Source organism: Echinococcus granulosus, assembly GCF_000524195.1.
Source record: "Echinococcus granulosus chromosome Unknown EG_S00114, whole genome shotgun sequence".
Classification (NCBI taxonomy): domain Eukaryota; kingdom Metazoa; phylum Platyhelminthes; class Cestoda; order Cyclophyllidea; family Taeniidae; genus Echinococcus; species Echinococcus granulosus.
Window position 1 is genome coordinate 214592 of NW_020170494.1, and position 23397 is coordinate 237988.

The 23397-nt window shown below is 40.5% G+C and overlaps 1 protein-coding gene across 1 annotated transcript; it reads left to right on the forward strand. All coding sequences in view use genetic code 11, as the record gives it.

Annotated features, from left to right (window-relative positions):
- Nucleotides 1–2817: 2817 nt before the first annotated feature.
- EGR_08671 (hypothetical protein) lies at nt 2818–23135 on the forward strand (the record flags this gene model as incomplete). Its single annotated transcript, XM_024497920.1, has 7 exons — nt 2818–2837; nt 5583–5757; nt 7780–7972; nt 8354–8590; nt 8663–8785; nt 9057–9138; nt 22841–23135. The coding sequence occupies 7 exons, from the start codon at nt 2818–2820 to the stop codon at nt 23133–23135; spliced, it is 1125 nt and encodes a 374-aa protein (XP_024347690.1).
- Between the last annotated feature and the right edge of the window lie 262 nt (nt 23136–23397).

Sequence of the window (23397 nt, forward strand, 5' to 3'; positions counted from 1 at the left end):
GTCACCACAAATAACTCAAACACATTTTAAACTCGCGAATATTAATAAAGCCAAAAGTAAACCTGTCTGCAAAAGCAAAGTGCCCATATTATAGCGATGCAAGATTTTTGTTGGTTTTAAAACTGTTGGATGATTTACTAGGGTATATTACATCTAGGTTTTAAAAATTCCTTTAATGGGCTGACTGGATTACATTTGTTTTATAGTTTTGTTCTATGCTGGAATGAGCGGTGCTGTACAGTTGTCATCTTTTTTGCATCAAAGCTCACTTGACTTGAAATTAGTAGGTTGTCCCTTTTACTTGATTAACCTGGATTCATCAACCGTTTAGGTCATGAAATGCTCCACTATAAGCGCTTTGTGTGATTCATATTATGCTAAATCAGGAAAAAAATGTTCTTCGAATTTTTGCAATACTGCTCTTTTTATTGTTCCACCTCCTCCCACTTTAGTTGCTCAGACTAATCTAATAAAAGCTACTAAATTTGGAAGAAAGGCATCATACTTTTTACTTTAGCTTGCGCATTGATCAAGTATCATTACCATTAACCATGCCCTTGCACGTACTTGCTTGTATGGTAGGTGGAGATCTATCGGTCTCTAGAATGGAGGCAAATGCAATTTCCGCATAACACTTAGACCGTTTGCATTCTCCAACATCAGATGGAGCATTCCTAGACTTCCCTGAAGACGTAAGGAGGGATACTACTCTAGGAGTACACGTACTATTGACCTACAGATGTGCTTGGGGTCTGATGGCATGGCTTAGAGGCGAGACTGCCCAGTAAGAGTACAATGGCGGAGGGCCTAGGGAATTAAACGAACTATTAAAGTACTACACAACAATGTGTAACGTCTTACATGAAACAATCGCCTTAATCAAAAATTCCTAGGTCGGAAGCAGAAGAAAATATTAGTAACACAAATGCTCTGGTGACAACGACGACTATTCCTTCCTTTGCGACGAATACGCACAAGATATTTAGGTTCTGGTTGTATTTCCGCTGACAAGAAACAGATTACTTGATGTGTGCACTCCCCTTAAATTTGTGTTCTAACTTTGAGAAATACTGCTCCACATTAGCCCCACTCATCATTTTGCAGAAAGAGCGGGTAGCAGTCGGGACTTCAAACATCGCGATTAAAACCTGAAGCAGACAGGAATCATTCAAGGAGTCTACAAGCTCAGAGTCAAGGGATGAACAATAGTCAAGATCGGACGGGGAGTTCGCCTCAACACCGCGGTCGACAAAGTCTGCGGTGTGGACACTGGCCGGCATCGTGTATTGGTGAAGTTGGTAGTGAAGAAACGACAGGAGTTGACTGCAACTATGCGTTTCAACAATTACAGCTGAATCTTGAAGAAATTATTTTCTCTACCCACCAGGTTATTAAAGCCATGTGTCGTCGATATCTCTAATGTTTTATTCAAAATCGTAATAGTAGCTATCAACGTCCTAGACATCCTTTTTTCACTACCTAGTCACGTCATCAACAACGAAAGAACAAAACTTTGAAGTGGCTGATTTGGCACACGACTATATTATAACGACAAGGGTTTACAATGGGGTGAACAAGTACGGTAAAGCACTACAAGTGCTGGAGAGACCAGACTGATCTGGCAGCCACCCAGATCTACGCTACCTACTCTGCCAAAACAGGTAATCTGATGGATGAGGTGCACATAGACGGAGTCCCAAAGTCTCCAAAGTCATCATGAGTCTCGGCGGTTGCTCTAATGATAAAAGACGGAAGTCTTCTGCCATACGTTGGTTATAGGGAACTAAACAAGGTAACAAAGAACGAGGTTTTGTCCTTACCTCACACAATTTATTTGTTAGACTTTCCACACGGGTAAATGTTGTTCCCCGAATTGAATATGAGATCTTAGTATTGGCAAGTAACGATGGCGAAAACAATTCGTGAAAAGACAGCTTTTATAGTATCCAAGGTGTTTTACGAATGCCAGACGACAACTTTTGGACTCTATCATGCAGCGATCACTCTGTCGGACCTGGATAACCTGTAGCAGATAATCTGGCGAAAGGCACAGAGACGGAATTCTCGAAGATTCAGAACGTTGGAGTAGACTTAACCAGTGGAATTGTTAACACGGTTCACGTACCTGCGAATAGTCCTCGAAGTGCTGACTTTTAGTCAAGTTTCTACGGAATCAAATGGAACTTTCGAATTCTTAAAGACGGGCATGAAAGTTGGTCATCCACAGGGACGTGGACGAGTAGAACGAGCGAATAGAACTGCTCTAGGTTTTCACTAAGGGCCCATGACCGCAGAGTTGGCATTCTTGCCTAGACAGGCTGGCGTCTCCTGGATCATAAAGATACAGTCCATACATCCATCGCCATTTCATATATTAAAATGGCAGTGTTGGCTGACAATTTTTTGCCAACGTTAAAGCAACGAATCACAACGCTCCAGAGTACATGCTGCGACTGAAGCATAACACCGATTCTCAACCTCGTTCCCAAACCTCTAAGCTTATCGTGTGCCGGACAAAAGGCAAGCGCAGCCAACATGATGCCTATCAGAAGGGAAATCTATTGCAGCTCTACAGGCCTCCTTCTGCTCCTCAAGGCATGCCGCAAATTTAATCAGTGTTGGAACGAAGATGCGCTTTGAGTGATAAGATAATACACTCAACAAATTGTTTAATCTGCAATGCACGGATCAGAGCCCAATCACTCATGGCACATCATAATAAAATACTTCCTCATAAAGTCACACCATCTGTTGAATATGAGGATGGAACCTACATGCTAAAAGAGGAAAATGATTTATCAAAAATGGTGTGTGAAGATGAAGAGAGCAGAGCGACGGTGAGACCATGCACTATGCGGCTTTTTGAATAGGTCCTTGAGGTAGCAAGTGGGCCAATTTGACTAATCTTGTGATTGAGAGAACTCTTAGATCTTTGTGGAGGTGACACCCAATTCCCCATTAAACTTAGACCGCTTGTATAATCCTACGTTCCATCAATACATGCTGTGGTCTACAAACCATTTTTCCCCACTCAGGTAGGAGGGAGAAGCATCAGAGCTATTACAATTCTATTGAATGTTGCTTATTGTAAGCGGGATGTTTTCCATAACTTAGCAGCTCTGTTAATCAAAGTTGCTGCATAGTTACACATTTTTTGATCTGATGGAACATTAAGATCTTTAAAACAGGTGTTTAGGATACAAGATTTGAAATTAGGCTTCTATTATTTTTGGATTGGTTGGATAGCATCAGCTATGTGAAACACGCAAGTGGTATAAATAGGACTTAACTGTGGTTGTTTAGGTACACGAATTGGATTTGTGGTCGTTCGTGCAGATGCCTTGCAAGGAAGCTGAAATGTAAATTACCATAACGACGACCTGATTTTGGTTTATCTCATTTGATAGTGAGATACATTTGAATCATGGCGTGCCTTTGAGTCCTTGGTTATCGTTCCACGCTGGCTTTTTCACTTGCATCATCCGGTGTACCATACTTTCGCCTCACATGCTTCATTCTCTCAGGCATTCTAATTTGGTATTTTGCATTGTTGGCAGTATTTCGCAAGAAACTTGGCTTTCTCGCATCAGCTTTCAAGAGATGAATGTTATTTGAGGTCTCCAATTGTCTTTGGTAGCCACAAATGAAGCAGCCTTTGCGTTCTCTTTTGACATCCTCTCGACCAAACGAGCCCTCAGCCCTTGGCATGGAGTTTGTTGATGTGACCTTCTTCTGAAAGAACTTGCCGTGAGAACCGCTCTGTGCTTGCACGTCCGATTCCACCAGTTGTGCGTGTTTTTTTTGTCCATTTATACCCTGATTCCAACGGGGACTATCACTCGGCTTCACCGATGGAGAGCCCACTATTAACGAGTTTTCAGGGCTCCTTTTATAGCTATTTCTTCTTGCCTTCCATAAAGTTAGCAGTGATTTTCCCTTCCTAGGACTATTGCTCATTTTTGGTATCGAGGATCCTACGTTTACTTTGCATTCGGGTTCATTGCTATTTTGTAAAAGCGAGTCATTATCATTGAGTCTGGAGGGGAAGTCATTTTTCCAGTGCCTTTTAAATTTTTCCACTTTATGGCGTCTTAAAGACAACTTTACTTTGCTTCCTCTGCAGCCGGAGCTAGATTTTTTAGATTTCTGCTGCAAGCATTCCACAGTTGTTCCAGCATTTGCATACCAATACATGGAACTATCAAGGTCGGCCTCCACAAATTGAATATACTCGCTTCCCGCAAGTGCATCCAGCGAGAAGCCAATGTCAAGCTTCAATTCTTCACAGTCTCCTGCTGACCCGCTGGTCGCACGACGCCGAGGAGTTACTAATTTACTTAACGCATTCGCTAATCTTTTCCTCAATCTAAAAGTTCCCATAGAGCGATTCGACTGCACAAGTCTTGACACATTGTTTGGTAGAATCCAGGGGTTCTTTGCTCCTTCCCACCATCTGCGAGACGGTTCTGTTTCTGAAGGATCTCCCGCTGACAGTCTATCAAGTTCTACCATTGATTTCAGCTTTGTAGGAAATGTGATCTGTGGAGAGTGGGGCAAGGTGATGTAAATGGTGCGCACACTGGCCAGACATTGTGATCGAAACACGTAAGTGGCACAAAAGATGCATTTCCGTTCCGCAAACCCACAAAGGGACTGAAGAAATCCCTCCTCATGGATTTCAGTTACAACTGGTGCAAATAATGGAGAGTGATCATTGCATATTGGTGAGGGTAAACAACGCTCGTTTGTGGAAGTAGCCTTCGGTCCATCCTCTTGAGGGACATTATCGAGCACAGTTTCGCTGGCTTTTAGCGCCTGAATGGTGCCGATCAGGCCTGCATAAATTTTGAATAATTGGTCCGCACGTAAAATCACTTCATTGAGGCTCTCTAAAATTAAGTTTCTACTTTTTATTAACTGACTTTTATGGCTAATTTTGCGAACCTGAAAAATTTTTTAGGGCGAACGGTCACTTCTATGGGATTATTTGAGTGGTTCTAGTGAGTAATAACTTAATTTCAACTCATCCTAATAATAGGATTTGAACTTACCGTCAACATGAAGTAAATCCCCAGACGTCCCTAGTTCTTTGGTTGAGGATTCCATAGTTTCTGCTGTACTGATGCAATTTCGCGCGATTTCTGTGGATTTGATGCACTGCTCAAGAAGCAGGCCTAGATCCACCTCAATCCTGACAGTTTCAATTGGATCAGTATCACAAAGTGGATTCTTAATTTTGGCGATACCTGCAGCTCCACTTGAAAGAGTTATGTCTTCTTTCAAGTCATATTTCTCCACTTGGAGTAAGTGCTTAGTATTGTCGTGGTTGGCACACCGCGCTACCTTTCAAATTACAAACACTCACAATTAATAAATCTCATCTAGCGGGTTACAAAACTTGGTTCACGTGTAACTTTATTGTGGAAAATAAACTTGTAATCGGTAAATTTTAAGTGACGTAGTTTGAATTGAATAGTAATGCTGAAGACATCGTTATTTTAGAATTTTATATTTTTTAATGATCTGTCGGAAAGTTTCAATCCTCTCTTAAAAGCAGTACATCATCCTACCTCTTTTTCTAGTTTCTTGTCTGTTAACTTCATCGTCACGCCAAGCCTTGGCAATGCTTTTGTGAGAATCCCTGAGGCTCCGATAATCTGCGAAAACAGTGTACTCAAATCATTATTGTTCCTATTCATATTAAAGCGTAGATCAGGAGGAGGTGACGAAGTATTCGCCCACAATCTGCTTGCAAAGGTAAGTTATAAATGCTTAAATATATTTCAAAATACCACACCAGTGTGCTAAGCAGTCCGATGTTAAAAACTGTCAGAAAAATCAATAATCACATAATTTTGAAATTTATTTTGTCTTAAAAATGAAACCTGTCACCATAATGGTAGCGTCCATTAAATGCTTACGGCGGATGCGTCCATCCGCAGTGCTCGAACAAGGTCAACTTAGTAGAGAAGTACTTTTGCAGGAAAAACTTAACTGACTTGTTCAACAAAACTCAGCTTTCCTTGCATGACTTTAATCATTTCACTGCTTTAAATGTAACTGTGTTTTTCAAACATCCTGAGGTAGCAGAAAAACCTCTTGGTAAATATGTCTCTGAGGTAAACCGTAGAGTTAGCGGTGGACTGAAGTGCCGTTACAAGTAAGCGTAGAAATTCAAAAAGCCTTCTAGAGCCGGGTGCAAAAAACATACTTGTAGCAAGCCAGGATTCTGTTTAAGTGTATTTTTGAATGCAGTAGCTGGCGGTTTTACTTTTGCTCTGTGGCATGGCTGTTGGTCCACGCTAGTAGCGTGATTTAACGATACGACTTCAGGGAAAACCCAGGTCAGTGCATCTATACAACAAAATTAAAAAGGCGTAATCACATTGTATCATTGTGCAAGCACATGCAAGCAAATTGTGTGCAATGCATCGGTTGTTTAACTCTCGGTTTGGGTAAAGGGCCACTTTGTGTCTCGGCTATTGTACCTTCGTCATGTAGGTAGGCCTTTGAGTCACGCAAGTAGTCTCAACTCCTTCTGTATGCTAGACATATATTCTGCTCGGGGCGCTACTTTCGCCTCGTAAAAACATTAGACCGATTGGTGTTTAAGTGTTAGATTCTTGCAGCACTTGTTGGCGATATGACATGCTATGCGGGAGGGAACTCACAGTGAGAACTTATCTAAGACAGCAATTTATTTCTAGCACTTCAAAACTCTCCTGAAGACGAAAGAAGACATAATACCAGCTGGGAAAATGTGTTGTCAGCGTACTAAGGGTTTGGGACTACTGATGTATCCTGAGGCCAGACCACTCGCCGCAGGTATAATGGCGGAGTCCCTAAGCGACTTGTTACCAAAACAGCGAATTAAACACACAACTAACCCACTAGTATTCTCGCCCGATAATCAACACCATGAGCATGAAGATTCCAGATCTAAATCACCATAAAATAATCGGGATTGGCAAATGCGCATATCTGGGTTATAATTCATCATGCCATTATGTAAAAATGGCTTTAAATTTTGTTAAAGGAAATTAACCTCCATGCTTGCATGGTAATCATATGACAAAAGCGCAGTTAAGAGTCGAAAATGCACTAATTTTGTTCCTTATTTGTGTTGCATAAACCTATACTAATTAACAGATGACAAGGGTTTCTTAGCCTAACCTTAGAATTCCCATTTTTTGGGTATCGTTTGGTAGCAAATCAAACGCTTACTGAACCAATTATCGTTCGACCTTGCATGGAGTAGTTAGATTTGTGTGCTGTTACATCAACCGAAGCAGAGGAATCAGCTATCATCTCTCTGTGACAATAAAGTCTTCACGTAGCTTCTAGATCCTTATTATAAGAAAACAGCCAATAAGTTCTCTGCAGTAATTTCAATGCATTAATCCATCATCACAAAATTTCGTTCACATAAGGTGTGTTTTGGTACTTGAGTATTTTACACATGCTATGGAAACACTCGTTAGGTCCAACGCTAATCAAGTTGGCGCTTTTCTTTCCAGTTTCTCTTACTGCGTTTTTTGAGTGTGTTGCTTCCTGCTTCCCCTACAGGATTGATTTCTAGATGATTACCTGACTCCACGGACTAGTTATAGAGATTTACCTATGCTGTGAATATTCTGTTTATTTGCGCTATTTTACAATCGAATTTTCATTCTTTCACTTCTGTGGTACTGCTTGTGAATGATTGCATTTAAATGTTGAATAACTTGACGTTTGTCGTCATAAGCACAGAGACTCAGTTTCGTGTCTCGCTCTTTGCAGACATCCCAATTGGCCATTGTTGCTGACGACGGTTTTTATGCTGACCGGAGAGATGTGGCCCTGGTCGAATGCTGGAAGCATGGAGCTGTCACCGACGTCTCCGTATTGATGAATGGCGGTGTTGTGCGCTCTTCCACCACGCCCGCTACCTCTGTACTCCTCAACTACTGCATGCAGGAAGCCGCCCTTCCTGGTTCAGTTTTTTTTCTTTCTAAATTTTGAAGCACTTATTTCACTCAGAAGTGAAATGGAGTGTGGTTCAACTTAGGTTGCGAAAGCAGTGTTTGTTCACTTCTTGAAAAATAATATTTAAGAGTGGTCTTAGGATCTTTCTAGTTCTAATCTGTCTAAATAAGGTTTGGTAAGTGATACTTTCATTTGTGCTTAAAATTATGACGAATAATGAGCACCACTAACAGTATTTTCTTTCGATTCATTCCTTGATTAATTTATAGTTGAATCGATGCTTTAGTATGAATATCGTCTAGTGATTTACTTTGGTTGAGTTCCAATCGAATAAAAGGTTTCTTCATTTTGGGCATTTTTTTGAAGCTTATCAATTTTTCTCTCTCAGGCTTGCATATCAACCTTTCAGAGGGGGAGCCATTAAGTACCAAAGGATCTATAAGCTCTCTTCTAGAAGACGGGACGGGTCTATTTTATGGAAAGGCGAATTTGCGGAGGAACTTGCAGACGGTACACTTATGGCACGTTGAAATCGAAATTGAGCGGCAAATAATAAAGTTCGAAAAATTGTTTGGTGTATCGCCTCTACGAGTTGATGGACATCAGCACTGTCATGTTTTGCCAGGTCTGCTGGTTGTCAGTTGTCATCTCATTGTAATCGGAGCAAAAATTAGGGAATTATTGCATTACCTTTAAGGCATTGTCGAAGTGCTCTGTCGTCTCCTACCTCGGCACAGTGTGTCCTGGATCCGATTGCCTGAAGAAGTCGTGTTGAAGCAAAGGGACTCTCAAATGCTGTTTTCCAGAATGAACTTAGCCGGTGAGATGAAAAATATATTCTACTTATTTGGGTTAGTAAATAAGTATCGATGCTATACCAATTCCTTGCGCTTTCTTCCCGTGCTCCTAATTCTGTCTTGAAGACGCAGAATGACGACACCCGCATGGAAATTTTGGTCTGTGAATTAGTACACGAATTGACTTATGTCTTGGAATCCTATCACGATCCCAAAAGGTAGACATAATTTAGATCAGCTGGAGGTGTGACCTGAAGGTCATTCCGTCAGTAATCATTTTATTTCCTTCAATAGGTGAATCTCCAATAGACTTTTACCGTGAAGTTTCCAGTCAAGCCGCTGCAGCACGTGTTCATTTTCAGTCTGCAGGTTTGAAGTGAGTTTAATTTGCGATATTTAAATTACACGCTTCTACGAAATGCGGAACTTGGAAAATGCTTTAATAAAAGTTGATTTATTGCAGAGTGGAAATGGTTTTATTTTCCCTATTTACGCTCAGGCCACTGAAATTGAAGTATACACAGCACGCGGTGATTAGCAATGGAATCGTTTTGTAATTTTCTTTTTATCAAAACGTTTTCTAGTGTTAGATTTTGATAGACTCATATTTATTGTCCACATTTATTAAAGCAGTGCTAAGTCAACCTTTTAGGCTTTACTGTGATTTGTGATATTATCAGATTGAAAGGGATGAAGATTTAAGGCATTATTTGAGCGTGTGGGTTATTGCGTTCTCTCTCCGTAAAACATCGACCTCTACATGTTTTATTCCTGCTCTTTCATATTTTCTCTAAGTTAAATAGTCGTTCACTGTTTACGGCACTTCGTATTTTATGGCCACCCGCATGATGGACCTTTCAAATTGCTTGTTTTTCCACATCTCCATAGGAGGACAAGCAAAATTTAGTTGGAAGAAAGTATATTTCTACTACGATCAATTTTCTGAAAAAAAGTATTTCCAATTGGAGAAACATCTGCCAAGTTTTAGATGATCTATCATCTCTATCCGGGCTATTTCTTCTAGATAAGAACCACGTTTCTCTTCTTTACTCCAAAATTTGTATGGAATGATGGATGCTTGTTAATGCTATCCCTTTAAGTTCTTGGAATATTCTTTCCCATTTAACAAAAGGGAATTTAGTTTCTTCAAGATTCGCAAAATTTATTTTCCCCTTTCTTTGGTCATAACGTCCTGATTCCATTCATTAAATTCTTCAAAACAGTTGGTATTGTGGCCCCAGAGGACGTGATAAGGCCTACCCGTGTAAAAGAACGGATTATTAGCAGATTTGGAGTGCAAAAGGGGCCCGGAAATGAAAGGTGGGGTCGAGAGTCTGCGCCACCAAGATGGTGGTGCAATCTGTGGCGATTGAAGACCCCGCTTGGCTAGATAGCCATCCCAATACATATCGTTTCACCATCATTTCATCTGTAATTTGATGTGATTGCCAGCGTACTGCCGTGAGTTTGTTGTTGCCGTACCGCCTTATTCTCACCTCTTCATTGATGAAGTCTCTTCAGGTAGATGAAGCAGGATATTTGAGTTTTTCTGATTTCGCTTAACACATACGCAATTGCAGGTGTCAATTGACAGTACCCTCTCAATGAAGTGACAAGCTGAATGCGACCTCTGTAGAAGTCTTGCCTTGTCCTCTCACTCGTCATGGGCCCATGCACTTCGCAAAAACTGACACAACCAAACACAACCTCTAACTTCGTGGAAAGCTTTGAGTAAACAGTCTGGTCACATGGAAGAAGTTATAGTTATGGTGAGCCAAGGCCTCCCAAAGTGCGTTGTCTTGCGCAGTTCTGCTTATGTCTTAAAGAATACAAACATCTACTATGGAGATTTTTAACTCCTTTCAAAGTATGTATCCGCTGTACTTCGTGCAGATGGCGTTTTAGCAGGAACACCTTGTGCACGTAAAAATGTCAGGCATTCCTCCTAGTTATGACATTTGCTTCTAATCAAGAGTTGAATTGTACTTTTACAGCAAAGTACGTCAGTGTGTGCGAGTGCCTTGACGATACCTTACTTCCACTGTCGTTTGGTACATACCACCCACATATTTCGTTCACTAATGCAGTGCCTTTAATCCATCAATAGTTAAAAAGAGAATGGAGTTCGTGTGGATCCACTTAGTTGAAAGGTAAATGCAATGTGCTGCATTTAAAGTCAATCTTGTAGCAGGCAATAAGGTCCTTCTCCGCCTTCTCGACTAGGATCAGCGTCTTAGGGGAACGCCAAGCACCAAATTTAGGATACTTTGGTGGTCTAACGTGACACTGCCCTTAATTTCTGCAGAGTTTATTTATAACATACGGTAAACGTATGCGACATTGAGTTCAAAGGAAATGAAATGGGGCGGATTGGAGAAACGGTATAATGCACGCTTCTATTTTTACAATGGACCTTGAAACATCCATCCGCACATGTGGGCTACAATACACTGCGACTGTACTGAGAAACCGGCCAATTCGGCTGCTGCTCAAACCTAGAAGAATGTGATTGTTCTCTGACTGAGAGCATCCTGCATTTATTTTCTTGTTAGGAAATCAACTACCATCTCCAAGACACAGTGGGCGCAGTAGCTTTTTGTGAGTTTTTAAATAATACCCCACATATTTGTGACGCTGGGCTCAGATAAGAAAATGAAGGCGTCGTATGTATGACACCGATAGCGAGTACCTTAAGTGTGGCTACAATGTATAACTGTAAGTTAACTGTGCGCTGAACTACTCGAGACCACCAAAAAGTGGAATGGGAGAATCAACATTCTGCTGCCGTGGTCTACGATTCTCCTTGAAATTACACCGATTCTCGCCTGTCGTCGAAACCTCCATGGAACCAGTGTCTCTTCAAGTAATACCTCGGGGTTTCGGCAAGTAAATGAACTGGACTTGTCATTTAAAATCCACAATTTTGGGTTGCAGCTAATTTGTTTCGCAGTAGTTTGTAATCATGATCGCCACTTTGCAATGTAGTCCCTTCCCTCTACTCATAGTTTGCGTCCACTTTCTGGTAATATTGGATTCCCCTGGAAGAAATGACGGCGATGTTAACCAACCGTTATTAATCTTTTGACCTAATGAGGGTTTGGTGAAGTGTCAAGTAAATTTCTAAAGTCCTACGAATAGTGGTGTATAAATTGGGAACTCTGTTCCTGCTCATTGTTTTGGGATCTCATTACAAGTGATCCAAAATACGACATTTTTGAAGTCGTGCAATTTGTGTGTTAATTTGTCACAGTGACGTGTGTAAACTAAAATGAACACCCTTTTCGAGCATTACTTTGATGATGGCCGCCAGTTTGTCCACTACGTTTAGGCTTGTATCTCATACGATGACTGCTTTTTTGAAGTGCGTGTCAAGCATTACCAAAGGTCTATTACTTTTCTATGGCTTACTTCGGTTTTATGTAAACACAGTCTTACATTCCTTCTTATTTGTGATTTTCGTCCATACCTTGATTCAATTCAAACTGCTTCTAACCCTGGAAATTGTCCTAGTCCCACGTACAGATTGATTTCGAAAAATGAGGTGGATAAGGACTCAGTCATTTTGACCAAGATATACTTTCTATGAAACCTTCTGCATGCCTGTTACATGCAATTTGGTTTTGCATTGAGCTAAATTGAATCGCACTGCACGCTAAAAGTATGCTGTGATTTTCTGTGGGCATTCTTGTTCCTGAGATAGACCAATGATGGTATCTGGACTTCAAGTCTTATCATTGCTTAATTAAATGGCCTTTTTTCGTGCTAATGGCAAGTCATCATCAGGGGCCTAAGCTATTAGTGTGTCTTAGATTCTTCATTAAATTTATCAGCACAGCTTACATGTTAGTCTAATTGCTTTTTTCAAAACCCTTCACTGATATCAGAGGCTTGTTTTGCCTCCATTTTGGATCTCTAAGGTTTTATATTGCTGAACTGCGTTCTGTTCCAAAAAGTCCTTTCTCTAAATTCAATCACTAGTCTTTTCTCCGCTAAATTTATCTCGATTTAAACGTACTACAACGGCTTTTAAACCCTAAATTGCTATCTCTTGCCTCATGCTTATTTCGCACAGTATCGTGCTTTACAATTTCATTCAGAGCAAAAATTGTTGTCCGTCTTGCTACATTTCTTTCCTGTCTGGTGTTTTGTCCCCGTGCACCGTTAGGCTGCATTGACGGATTTACTTTTTAAACGAATATACCCGTTTTCACTTTTCATTTGCCAAAAATGGGCTAATGAACTCATTCCTCTACATCCGGCACAGTTCCCACGTTTTTGCCACGTATAACAACCACTTTTACCCATAAACAACTGCATTTCTTTGGGGCGACTCTCTTTTTAAAAGCGTTTGATTACTCTTTCTTGGAATTTTTTGCGGTGGTCCTTTGCAATTTGATTAAGTTCTTCAAATTTTTATTTTTAAACCCTAAGTACCTCCCCTTATTCGCAACGTCCTTCTTGCTGACAAGACTTCCATTTTTTTACTTGGATCACAAATTAATTCCACTCCTGTTGCCGAACAATGACTAGGGTATTTCCTTGAATAATTTCTAGTGGAAGATATTTAATTGTTGCGTTTGTAATGATTTGCGCCCTTTGCATCATATTTCGGTACATGATATTTGTTGTAACCTGTAGGGACCTATAATTTGCGATTGCCCATTTGCGTCACAGGGCATAGGTATGCCTCCTACTATTTTGGAACCTTGTGTAATTAAATGTCGGTTGAATCTGATGTAACTCGAGTTTGTCTGCTCAATGAAGCATAAGTCTCTAGTAAAACTTGAAGAAGGAACGATATGTGGTAGTAGGACGTTTAGGCCTGAAATTACTGAATTACTAGTCAAAAATGCATCAAGCTGATGATGACTCACTAAAATATTCCTGATAATGAAGGCTTTTTTCTCCGCTGAGCTTTTGCTGCGGTTTGACGTGCGTGATTAAACAATTCGTTTGCACGCGTAGATGTCTTATGGGTCAGCAAACGGCAATAACTCTAAAAAGCTACCAACTTTTCATTATTTCGGTCACATACTTCATAGAAATGCGCCGTTTTTAGAATGTTTACTGCATGAATTGGGATGAAGCCTATCATTTTTACCGAAATGTTAAGCAAACGAACAAATCATTGGTTGCCTCCAACAGATCCACTGTCTAACGCCTTCAAAACATCAATTCATCTGTAGTAGGCTACGCCTACTTTGTATGCGATGAGCTATAAACAAGGTTGTTCATTGTGAGTTTTTTCTGAGAAATATGCAACTCGGAGGTGTGTATGAAAACTTCTTCTTGCGAAACAGCCGTGATTGGTCCGACTGTGTGAAGGGAGGCCTATCCTTACAAGATAACATAAAACTCTATATCGCGAAACTTACCTGTCAGAAGATTTGCACTTTAGGGTAGGACAGATGGAGAAGCTACCTGGTCATCTTTTTTATACCCTCGATATCTCCTACTGATGGCTATCGCCTTGGCATTTGGCTGTCGCATACGAAATGGGCATTTGGCTAGGCTTGCAAGCTTGTGCCTCCTCGGGAAAGAATTATACCTTGTAGTGATGATTACTTCAATGAATGAGATTCTAAAGTTTTTTAGCTACTTATTTCCTATTATAAGAGGCCGCATGAGTTTATTTGGTTAAGCTGTATCAACCATATTCTTACAACATGATTATCTGACATTCTTAGGAGTGCAAAATGATGTCAATCGCCTCTTCAGGAGCACAATCTGTCAACTTGCACGTCAATAAGCTTTTTGTAACTTGTCGTTTTTTCCAAAATGCTTATCCAACGAAGCCTTTGCTACATCGCCGACGTATGTAATTTTCATAACGGCGACTGGTTTTTCGCAAGCGTGGGCTCTTGAACGCTTTTAAATGCTGTTTTGTGGGTTTTTCCTTCATCCTCTAGTTTTACAAATCAGTCCCAGTTCGTACAGTTTCAGCAGTTTTCTCCTAACTGCACAATTTTGTTTTTCGCTCTGGATTGAAAATGCACCGATTAAGTGACTAACTGTTTGTACAATGAATTAGTATGGGAGAATCTCGGCGATCTCGCACTTTCAATTAAAATTCAAAATCTCATTCGCGACTAAGTGAATCTAACCGCCGAGTTGAAGCCGAATTAAGCTGATCACGTTAAACTCGGTCAAATGAGTTGTTTTCTTTGGTTTTCATGTTTCTATCAATCAACCAATTCCTCTGGTTTACTAGAGTATTGCCAGAAAATTCAATTGAATTGTTTTTTTTTTTGCTTACTTGAAGTAGTGCTTCTAATATCATCTGATATATCAATCCTTATGTTGGTTAACCTCCAAAATCCTGTGCTTCCTTGATTCGAAACTACATGAATTTTGCTTGTTTTATTGACCAGAAGGTTTGCTTTCTGACCCCAATCTCGGGTTTTTGGTAATAAAAAAGTTGGTCATCTTTAGCTTTACTCCATAAAACCTCGAACTTGGCGACATTGTTGTCAAATGAGTTGCGATATTATTCCTGCTTCTCGAAGTTGATTCTACTAAAAGGAGACTTATTTGATGGTGTTTGCACAAGCATGCCATGCGTTGTGCCTGGAGAATGAAGAGTGCGATATGGGTTCACACTTTTGTGACCTTTATGGCCAGTTAAGTACGATGACCTCTGCAGAACAACAAATTGCCACTGTATTTTAGTAAAAATATGATTCACAGTAACTCCGTTGTGAGGGCCTGTCTCAAAGAAAAGTCGCCAATTCCGACTCATTGAAGATTTGTTCTACTTAGAATTATTCTGCTTATAAACCAAAAAGCACAATTATCCTCAGAAAATGTCTGTGTCCCGTCTACTTTGGTGTTTTAAACTCAATCAATCCAGTGGCGACGCTATTTGGTAAAATTCACCATCATTAGGCAGATGTTCACGAACGTGGTAAATTGAAGACACGGTGTTGACTAATCCATTGTTTATGACCTTATTTAACATGCTTACACCATCCAATTTTCAGCTTTACACTATTGCCTAGCACACAATAGTGTTGCCAGATATCTAATTTCACCAGGTAGACTAGAAGAACCGGGTGTGCAGGGGTTACGTTATTCCCCTAGTCAGGCGTTTTGCGCAACCAATTTCTCTATTTATCCAAAACTGTGGCCCCTAATGTGACACCATTGGCAACACGTATTACCTTCACCTTTGTTCCTTCATCCCATTTCTCAATTCCGTTTAGTGTCTGCGCTCAAATAAGTGTTTCGGCTACAAATATGCGTTTGGTTTTGATTCTAGTCACCTCATAACGGCAACTCCTCTCATCACAAATTCACCGGGTGTACGCCTTCATTTAGTGGAATGAATTCGGGACTATGCTGCTTCTGCTGGGTGAATAATTTGGCAAAGTGGGCGAATTCATGTGGGAGTAAAATTTCCACGTGAAAATAGCTTTGTCTTCCAGGAATGCTCACTGAGATGGACTCTAGGTCTTTTTCAAGCGTCCAGCACTTTCATTTCGAAACGAACATCATTATCGCTATCACCCAGGTGGAGTGATTTATTATGTTTGTCAAAAAATTGTATCATCCCAATCTCATTATGTTTCACTTTCCTTTTCAAATAAACCGCGTTTGGTAAGGCGCGTGTGCGATGTTTTATTTCATCCGAGATCTTACTGTTGTTTCCCACTCTTACACGAATTTCACAATTAAAACTGTAGAGAATGTGAATATAAATGGGATTTCATCGATATATAATCCCGACAAATCGTTTTAAAATGCCACCTTAGGAAATCCCTGTGCATGCAGTGAAAGTCCTTAAACCTTCCCATTTTGTATCTGTTCAATCCGCACCTCGATCTCCAGGCATGATTGTCCAGAAGCGTCGCAATTTTCCGTTTGTTTAAACAAAAAGTTTTATTTTAAGCATAGCCTGTGGGATGAATTTGGACTATCGGAACTAATAGGTCAATAGGTTTACCAAAAACATCGAAAACACGTCCTTTGCACTGAAGAAGTGATCAGTACACTTTGAATTGACGAAATAAGAAACAGCGTGGAGTCAGCTCGCAGCTGTACCTATTTTGAAGGAGTGACACAACAGTTGTCATTGTCGGCTAAAAAAATAACAGTTTTGAAACACGCCATTTTCTAAAGAATTGTTGTCTAATGACTCCCTTTAGTACAACGCCCTTCATCTTTTTACATTATTCGCTTTAAGTGTGACTATTTGCGTCTTCGTGCTTCACTGTCTAGTGAAATTTAAACATTTTACTTCAACTTAATAGGTTTTATATCTTTTGAAGCTTTCTTCCGACAAGTGTATTTTATATGGTGATATGTGGTTGGAATACTGGCATTACCTTTTGAACAAGCAGGGTAGATGATGTCAGTGCTAGAGACCCCAGTCAGATTCGGTGGTGGAGTGTTTTTTGATGGCAGTTGTTACCTTTAAAACAAAGGTCATTTTTTGTAACCGCCAATCTATTTTAAGTAAGCGCCGTCGGATTGGGGAACGTGCTGCATTTTTGTCCTTGTTATGCCACAAAGAGGTTACCACTGCTAATCTAAGCCCATATCCAAAAATAGTAACTGTTTACCGTTTGCCAATTTGATTGAAGAGACTATCTAGTGCAATTTCTGAAAGACTTCGCATAAACCCATTCCTAAGTACGCGCAAATAAGGATTCACCTAACATTACAGTGCCATCCAGTCAACTCATGACCATATAATATTGCTGGCAAAATGTGAATGCATAAGTGGAGCATAGGTCTTCCGAAAAAAAACCGCTTAGCATTTCGGTCATGCAGAAGTCCCACACAATGCTAAGAGGAAAAATAATCCTGTGAACACAAGCATTACAATCTATTAGATGAAAAGGGTTTAATCTTACTGTTGCCTGAACGATTAAAAATACAGATGTTGAGATCATAAAGTACTTTTCATCGAATCACATATTACGAAACCCGAAATTCAAGTGGAGGGATTCTCTCAAAATATGCCTGGCTCTCACTAATTTTTAATACACTCTCGAGTTCTTTCCATCACAACAGTTTTTTATTGCCATCGGTTCAGATTTGTGCATTTAACACCAAAGTTGACCTAGATCCTGGTATCATCAATCTGTCCAGAACTTTTAAAAGTTGTTAATGATGCCTATAAGCTTTTAAATTTAGGGAAACGTATTAGTCAGGGATTCAATTGGGAGATGAGTCCGTTTTGTCGGCTTGTTGGCCTTTCTTGTTATGTGGACACAAATTATTAATTACGTGTGCTTATGGATTGGTTTTACCCCATTTGTTCATTCACTAGATGGAAAATTGGGGACACTGCAGCAAACACGCGAAGCGAATTCGTTTATCCAACTGAGGTGTGGAAAATCAGGATAGGATTAATGCTTTCTGAGTTGCTAAGTGTACCAGCTTATTTACGTGAATTCCTCACCGAATCATTTTAAAGATGTTAATTATTCACTGCTTTTCTTGATTTTACGTGTTTCTGTTTATAAAGCTAAGTCCTGTGGCGCGACAAGTTGGGATGGGATCGGCTGCTGTCACCTAGCCCATGGTGCCATCATTTTGACATACTCCAATGGGTCCGAACACGTGAAATTGACCGAAAAATTAATAGGAGTAATCTCAAAAAGTAGTAGCCGTTTTTGCGGGTAAAAACCCATAAAATTAACTTCTGTAAATTGGAACAATTCTCCAAAATTCTACAAGAACTTTGGATTTTGGTGCTACGATGACCCAGATTGCAAGTAGTGGCAACTGCATTTGTTGTTTGTTGTATTCTGTAGAACCCGACTACGGTAGGGGTAGGCTATAGCTATCAACGAAAACGGTAGTCCATTTGTCTGCCAAAAAACCGCGAAAAAGTTGTTTTACGTGTGTCTGAGACATGGGCAATCTTGACGGCACTACCAGGTATGCTCAACCACTGGTTGGAGATCAGTTAGATTGCTGGTCACATGCACAGCTGTTATTGAACGTTCAGCCACTTGTGGCCGATTTGCTTGCCCTTAACATCCCGGCCAGTTTTATTGAGAGAGGACACAGCCAACCCACGGGTGTGATCGAGGCCCTGCTGCTTCATGGGCACGATTAGTCCTCTTGAAAAGGATATCGTATATTTGGCGATTCATTGATCTGGAGAGGCCATCCGGTGTTACGTTTCTTCCTCTCCCTACCCAAATCAGGAAGTCGATGTTGGTGACTTAAGACGTTCTTGTAATACCATATTCCTTTGCGGTAAGTTGAAAGCCTTGAACGATATACCTAACTACAGGATCTCAAATTTTCCTTCGTGATTCCATGATTTGTTGTTCCATCCCATTTGATTGTCGTGCCGATATTGAACAGTCCCACTCTTTCCCCTGGGCTTAAAGGTCTACATCCAACTATCCATTTTGTAAGTGTTAATCTGTTGTTGCGGCTCTCATCACCAGTCCTCTAAGACAGGAGTGAGTTCCGATATTGTTAACTTTGCGATTAAATATTTCATCAACAGGAGACTTTCCTTCTATATTTGTCAAGCAGGTGTCGTCCGCTAGTTCATTAGAAATATATCAATGACCTCTTGGGTTTACCTCCCCTACTCCTGTTTTTTTTCGTTAAGACTTGCTCGGAAGCGTCGACAAATCTTTCAGCCCGATCGTTTGACTAAGGATGGTAGGGGGATGATCGACGCTCAAAAGTTACCTGGTCGTAGATTGCTTGCTGCTTCCTGAGTATGTCACTGTGGGGTTCGCACTCACATTCTACAACGAAGTAGACTAAGTGGGCTGTTAAAGACAATTCCAGCAAATTCAAGTCTTGGCGCTTTGGCATGTGACAGGTTTTGGTGACCAACACAATCCAGATCAACGGTATGGTCGAATTCATCGACGATTCTCGGTAATCCACCGAAAGTGCTACAGTTTGCCTGCTTCCTTTCACTCAGCGCTAGCCTAACTGAAGGCGAACTGACTTCTTGATAGTGCCCACCGACGCATACTTTCTGTATGTGGATTTTTCGCTCCTTTCAGTCATCTACGTTTTGCTGCTTTTACTAGAGTACCATTTTTTGTTACCGAAATGAGAGCATCTTACACAACAATGTCTTTTGAAGGGACAAAATCCTACGAAGTTTCAACCGACGCACTGCCAGTGTGTTGAGAGTGGTTTCTGCAGCCGGATTCCGTGGGGCCTTCGGAGATATACCATCAGTCGTTAGATTAAGACTGTCTCATGCCTCAAATTTTCCAAGTCCTAGCATTCTGCTTTTGCGGTTTATATTTGTGGTTTCTGAGCCCAGTTTAATCCTGTTCAAAATCCGAGTCATGATCCCAGTATCTCGAGGGTTCTAAAGCCATGCGCAAAAATCAGGCACTCGAATCGGCTCTCTGTTGTATTTCAGCGTTTGAAGCGTTATATTCCTTGTTAATCTTGCTAGCCTACGTCATCCAGTCATCTTGAGAATTTTGGTCAGGCTCTAGCAGTGGCACCATGTGCTAAACCTTGGGACTTAATCACCAAGCTCTTGTCCTTGAGATGTTCTATCTCCTGGTTTTTCGGCGAGAACACATTTGGTATATCCTTTGTGCTCCACTACATCAAGCTTGCACAAAAATTAAAACACTCCATGTCTTTTTTGGGCATGTTATCTCGGAGGATGTCATCGGGTTTTTTGAGTCAGATTTCAAACGTGACACCCGACATTGGATTAACTACGAATTTTGGAGTGCTATCAATCAGTGTGCTTGCCATTGGAGTACTGGTTTATCTCATTTAGAATGGCGACTTTCAGACGGATAGCTCATCGGTCTGGATTTTAGTGGGCTTTTTTTAGCCATCTCAAGTGGTTACCGCTGCCATCACTGAAGGTTCGCTTGAGTTTTCTCATCGAAATCGACGTCATTAATTTTATGTTACCATGATCGTATCACCTTAGAGCCCGTCAGATAAGAGAGCACCGTTTGCGTTGGCAATCCCGATCTCCTCTATCATGGTCGGGCTTCATGGGATAAGCTTTTTTCATACAGTCCCTTGCTACATCTACACACGTTTTGGTGTTCAACTTATACCTAGAAAAATTTAGCTTCGAATGACTTGTTGGTGAGGTATGAACCATCCTGAGTCAGTTTAGGAAACAATGTCTTGGTACTCAGCGTCTGCTGACTTCCCGGAAATTCAAATATTTCTGATTCGTACTGTCTACCGTTTCCATAACATCGTTTGTCTCCTGTTAAAATTCACCTTGTGCGTCCATTAGATGTTCCGCATGCTAAGTGTCCACAGAAGTGATTGATGAGTGGTCTGGGAACCATAACGGCCGGATCATAACTGGCTGATAGGTGCACGACCGCCTTTGAAGCGTTTTTGCCAATCGTAATGGGTTTGATATATTTTATGGGAATAGGCATCAGTGGGTTCGAATTTTACACCTTTGTTGGGGAGAAACTGCATCACCACGCCTTGTTTCATTCTCGCAGAACCACTGTCATCATGATTAACGATGTCTGACTTAGCGTTAATTGCTTCTACTTTGTAAGCAACCCTTACAAGCCACATGAATATTTCGTGGGCTCATGCAATTTACAGGTGCTTTTACTGCCCATAAAATTGTTTTATGCCGAAAACTCCTTTCTGACAATCTTTGCTATTCCGGTTTGCAGGATTATTTCAGTCTATTAATCAATCTCACTAAACAAGATTTCAACACCATAGAATAGGAGCACACTTTTTTACTACGGGCGACATTTTTGGCATGGAAGTACAAGGAATAGATCAACAATGTTAAGTAAATTTTCAGGAAGCACACAGTCCTCACGTAATGTCCCATATTTGTGTTTCAAATGGCATTAATGTTCTTCTGACTCCTATCTACTTTCAGATTACTGAGCCTAGTAGTTCGCTTTTCCCACTGCTACAACTTGAATGCACTCCCCACATTTTGCATGTACCTCGTTCGGCTTACGTGTGGCTGGAGTCATTTGCTTTCTCTGTTTCTAGACGCGCTTCGTACACCACTTCCGATGCACTTTTATCAAGGCAGAAAAATGATTTATCTTAGGAACCAGTCATTTGTTTAAAGTCAGTTTCTTCGTCATTCCCCTATTACAATTCAATGTCCTTCTCCTTACCTTGATCGTCAATGCGACCGAGGGTAATATTTCCTCGAAGTGAGGTCACTTTGCCTTTGCTTATTTATTTTAGGGGAATCGTTTCTTCTCTTACTCCAAGGTTTGCATCTTGTACGCCCATTTCCCCCAAATGCCCTCATTTTTACAGCTTATGGGTTTTACTTTTCCGTTCCGGGTCGTTTCACAACTTCCATTCATGTTGACCTTAAATGCAATATTACTTAAAAAATAGGTGCTGAATTTATTACATCGTAAGTTTGGTAATAAAAGCTCTTAAAAATGGGGTGCCTCACTACTTTGCACGTGTGTATAGTCAAAAGTCTTTTGCATTAAAGATCTCGTCAGTTACTTTGCTAAATCTGTCAAGTTTTCCCGTTATTTTCGTTTCAAAATTTCCGTTATTGTCTTTACTAATTCAATTGAACATTCTTTTTAGTTCAGTGCTCAAGACAATCCTATTAGTTGCCCTACCTAAATTTACAAGCATTATTTTTGGTTATGGCGAAGAAGGAGTTGCATTTGTATGATCTGATTCGTGGCAAGGTTTAGTTTTTCAATGTTGGGTAGAATTTTCTTTCCAATGAGTAATCGTAAATGAAATATAACTGTCAGAATTTACATATTTAGTGACCTTTTTACCGACTTGAACTTCTGGCACGTTGGTTATATCAGTGATTTATCTACCTGTCACATCTGTTAGCTCAGCTGAGAACTAAGATGTGGAGATGATCCTCGAGTAGGAGTGAAATGAAAAGTATTTTAAACATTTCAGATCGTCATCTGCGCTCACTTACCAAGCCATGCGACATTCTGAGAATGGCCAGATTAACTTAACTTATCTGGTATTGTCCTCATTACCCTGTCATTAAGTTAGCAGATTAATGTGCTTGCGTCGGTGACATTTATCTAGAATGTAATCCTCTAGTGCACATTGCGCATACTCAATGCAGTTGAATCGTAAAGGTAATATTTTACCCTATTCTTCAATTTTAGATCCACTGATGCGTTTATAGGGATGCTAACTATGGGTCAAAATATGACTATTGATAATCTCCAAGCCTGCTTTTCCGTTATTGACCGTCCTGCAACTGTCGAGTTGATGACCCATCCTGGGTATCCCCTCTCGGGCTCGGATTGGGCGACTCAAGGCTGCAGTGCTCGCATTGGCCCAGATGAATTTTCGCGCTCAACTGACAGGAGTCACGAAATGACTTTGCTGCGGAGTCAGGAATTTAGGAATCTTTTGAAGCATAACAACATCAGATTGAACACATTTTCAACTTTTTAATTTGTATGCAGCTTTCTATTCTGCACGATTTGCCCGAACAGAATTCTTAAGCTCTGTGAAAATTTTTGCTTTTATCGAAAAGTGTATTTGAAGTTCTGGACTTGTAAAGAATTAGATGCTTGAGGTATATATAACGATATGGAACCCGCTTTTTATTGTGCTGTCTGGTTGGTTCTGCACCTGCTGTGATCGTAAGAGGCAAGAAGCAATCAGTTTTCAAAAGCTAACCATCTCGTCAATTATGCGGTTTTTTCTAATTTAT